The following is a 3,596-nucleotide window of genomic DNA, read 5'->3' as shown; positions in this document are numbered from 1 at the left end:
AATTATTGTTTTTAAACAAAGGGTCACATGGGGAGGGGTTTTGAGGGTTAAGGGAATTTAAGACTGTTTTTTAGGGGTAATGGGAACGTTGACAGGGGGGGGCACTTGAAATGCTCTTGGGGGCTAGAAGCAATTTCCCCTAAAAATTAAGAGTACAACACATCAATAACCTATAGCTCAGTGTTGCTAAGAGACCCAAACATGATCCTCTCCAAGCGACTCCACTTGCTCAAACAAAAGTAGTTACCAACTCGTCCAAAAGGCAGGAGTTATTATAATACTCGTAACATAATTTTTCTCGAGTACATACCGAATTTAAAAGCCTAGTGACATATCCCATATATTAAGGAATATACATAAGAGTCTCTATAGACTTCAAAAATACATATACACATCATCCACCTTTCAATGACCATTACACAAAGACAACATTCCAATCTTTTTATACCCTTCGTAAGAGGGGAACTCCAGCGCTCCCTCAAAAAAAAAGTAGTAACAAAACTAGAACCCCCTTATTCCAGTATACTTCAAAGAACACCTGTCCAGTTTCCTATATGATCCCACCACCATTGTTCATCTCCCTTTCAAGCATTAGTTTCGGCAAATATGTCGAGAAGCGCCAGTGCCTAAAAAAGAAAACGAAAACATATGTAAGCTTAATTTCATCTCTTAATTTTATAAAGTTGTTTCCAAATAAATTGCGACAAATTTGGACTCTTCGATCTTCTTACCTCAGGAACACTGAGCTCAAGCCTGAACTTTGGGCCATCATAATGGTGAAGAATGGGTCGGAATGAATCCTCCTCCAAAGGTTCGCAGATCTTCCTTGTCAAAACTTTCACCTAACGAATATGACATATGATTAAATTAACAAGAAGGTTAGACAAAACAATAATTTTTAATGTCATCTAATCTTGTGACGTTGTATCTACACAAAAGAACAAGTTGTGGTTGTTATGCGGGACGTCCTTTTCAGATAAATTGAATACGAAGACAACTTTCACCGCCCCGTGAATAGGGTTGGTTGGACGTCAAGAACTAATTAGCCAACTATCTAACCACCTATATTACTTTAATAAAGCTTAATTTATAGGCAACCGTCAGTCTCATGTACGAAGGCTCTTATGTTTAATATTTCTCACTAATGGACACCTACCTAAAACCTACTTCATAACTAAAGACCCGGTCGCCTAATCATGTAATACATATCAATGTCACATAGTGGGAAATGAATCAGGAAAAGAGTAAAATTAAAAGGATAATTGAAGGTAGACAACTTTTATTCTCCACCAAGTTTATCTCAGTTGTCAACATGTAAGCATGATTTCTTTATGTTGCTGCTATCTTCAGTCGTTGCATATTGCCATGACATAACAACAGGGGGAGAGTTTTCAATGAGAATTCAAGGGTGCTGTTCAATAAAAGCCCATAGAACAAAAGCGTGTGATCCATAATTTGAGTAGAGCAATCAGGAGGTAAAGGTGAACAAAGTAGGCATAAGCAAGTGAAACGCTAATTACGGTTCAGGAAACCCATTAGGGAAAATTTTCAAAGAGCAAAATTCAGTCATACCCAAATCTTGATGAGGTTTAGCGGATGAGAGCTTTTGCCAGAACATAACTAAATTATGCACTTTTAAAATCATCTATCTGCAGTTAGCTCATTAAATTTGATTTATCAAAAAGGAGAGTGCAAACTCAAAAGTTAATCTTCTCCAAACGAAAACTCTCATCGTGTTGCTTAAGTTTACCTAAAGCACATCATGATTACAAAGTTTTGTTTGCCAACCAACCTAAAGTCAGGTCGACCATATTTTTGAAATCACCTAACACTGGTTAAGGTGTAGTTAGGAGTTAGGGGACACAACCAATAACCTGGATATATGAGAGATAGTAAGACGCTTGGTGAACGTGTCTAAATTTAGGAGAAATGATGAAAAGCAAGAAAGAATAAGATGGCAGACCTTACGAACAACAACGTAGTTTTTGTGTGTGTGTGTGTGAGAGAGAGAGAGAGAGAGAGAGAGAGAGGGGGGGGGGGGCTTAACAGCCATGTAGTTGATAGTCTCAACAAGTACGCAGTACTCATGTACTTACGGAAAGGTTAGTACAGGAAGCAAATTAGTACCCAAAGCAATTGACACATATATGTGGTTAATTTCTGAAAGTTTATGAGCCAACAACCAAGTTCATCCAGAAGTTATTAGGAACAACTTAACAATTGACAAATTTCATAGCCTTAATGAAATAATTGAAGATATATATATAAAATTCATGAAAATTTGAAATATTACAGAGCAAACAATCAGTATGGTCAATACCTGTGCTGGGAATCGAGACTCTCCATGTGATTTCTTATCCTCCCAAGCCGTTGGATCTATATTTGTTCCGCCAAAACTAGCAGCCTGTTCAGTAAAATTCCAAACAAACTTCACTCAGTTACAATCATAAATTTCATGAACTTAAGAACCTAAATCAATATTCAATAGATTTGTATACAACCATTTTGAGATATAAAACAGTAGGGCTGGGGTCTTCTGTGTGAGGCCCCATCTTTTTTTCTCATTTTTATTTCTATTTTAATGCATTTAAGTTTTGAATATAGATGGAAGAATACCTCAAAGATCCCATGTAGCTGATGGGTCGAGTAATTGTAAAGGAAAAGAGGCAGGCCCGGAGTTATTGCTCGGACTGAATCCCTGTATCTTGGAGGCAGACCTGATCACAAAACAAATATAGACCTGGACATAAGAAAACAGTACTATCTAGCAAAAAATTTGATATCGGGGAAGCCAATTAATGGTCATACTGAGCTCTATTGTTCTTACAACAATAGCTGTTCTAACGATCGCGCCAAACCAATTCTAATTGTACAAGCATATACAGAATAACTCGATGGAGATGAACTAACACTAACACCCCGATTCCAAAATTTCATTTAAATAACTTATTGTCAAGAGATTTTCTTTCAGGAATATAAACGAACACCTTGTGCTCTAACCACCCAAAACCAAATTCACAAAAATTAAACAACACCAATCAGTTAAATAAAACAAAATCCCTAATAAAGCCCAATCGTAGACCTAATTCAACAAAAAAAAACCCAGAGCAGTGCAGAAAATTAAAAACGTACCAAAGAGCTGCCTGTGGAGGTTCTCCTGCATAGTATCATTGTTGCAGACGAATATGTAACCCCCGACCGCCTCGTTCCTCGGGAGCGCCTCCGACGGCGTCTTGAACCGCTTATCCACTGATGACCCGTTACTGTTGTTGTTGCTGTTACTGTTAATGTTGTTATTGTTGCTGCTCTTCTTCTTCCCATTGCTGTGATCATTATTGCTGTTCTTCTTATTGTTATTATTATTGTTATAGTTCCCAACGTTCATCGTCGGCTTGCTCACAGCCTTGTTAAAGTAATTCTTCATCATACCCCCACCGCTGCTGAGCCCGTTGCCGTTGATGTTGCTGTTGAAGTAGTTGCCATAGTTTACGCTTTTGCCACTGTCGTTCATGTTGATGCTGTTGTTATTGTTGTAAGGATTGTTGTTGCTGATGTTGTTGTTGTTGAAGCCGAAGGCGAGCTTTTGGGTCCCGATC

At 38.0% G+C, this 3,596-nt stretch overlaps 1 protein-coding gene across 1 annotated transcript in view; it reads right to left on the bottom strand.

Annotated features, from left to right (window-relative positions):
* The window catches only part of LOC109840093 (B2 protein-like), a 3,805-nt gene continuing 438 nt past the window's right edge, over positions 230–3,596 (bottom strand). The window contains exons 1-5 of the mRNA XM_020408600.1: positions 3,133–3,596; positions 2,617–2,717; positions 2,321–2,404; positions 732–842; positions 230–626 (exon numbers count right to left, since the gene is read on the bottom strand). The exon at positions 3,133–3,596 is cut by the window's right edge and continues 438 nt beyond it. Of these exons, the coding sequence (XP_020264189.1) occupies positions 585–626; positions 732–842; positions 2,321–2,404; positions 2,617–2,717; positions 3,133–3,596 (802 nt within the window). The 3' untranslated portion in view covers positions 230–584. The remainder of the gene's footprint in view (positions 627–731; positions 843–2,320; positions 2,405–2,616; positions 2,718–3,132) is intronic.

The sequence above is a fragment of the Asparagus officinalis genome, chromosome 5 (assembly GCF_001876935.1).
Source record: "Asparagus officinalis chromosome 5, Aspof.V1, whole genome shotgun sequence".
NCBI lineage: Eukaryota > Viridiplantae > Streptophyta > Magnoliopsida > Asparagales > Asparagaceae > Asparagus > Asparagus officinalis.
Note: the sequence above shows the minus strand (reverse complement) of the source record. Positions and strands in the feature narration are given on the sequence as shown.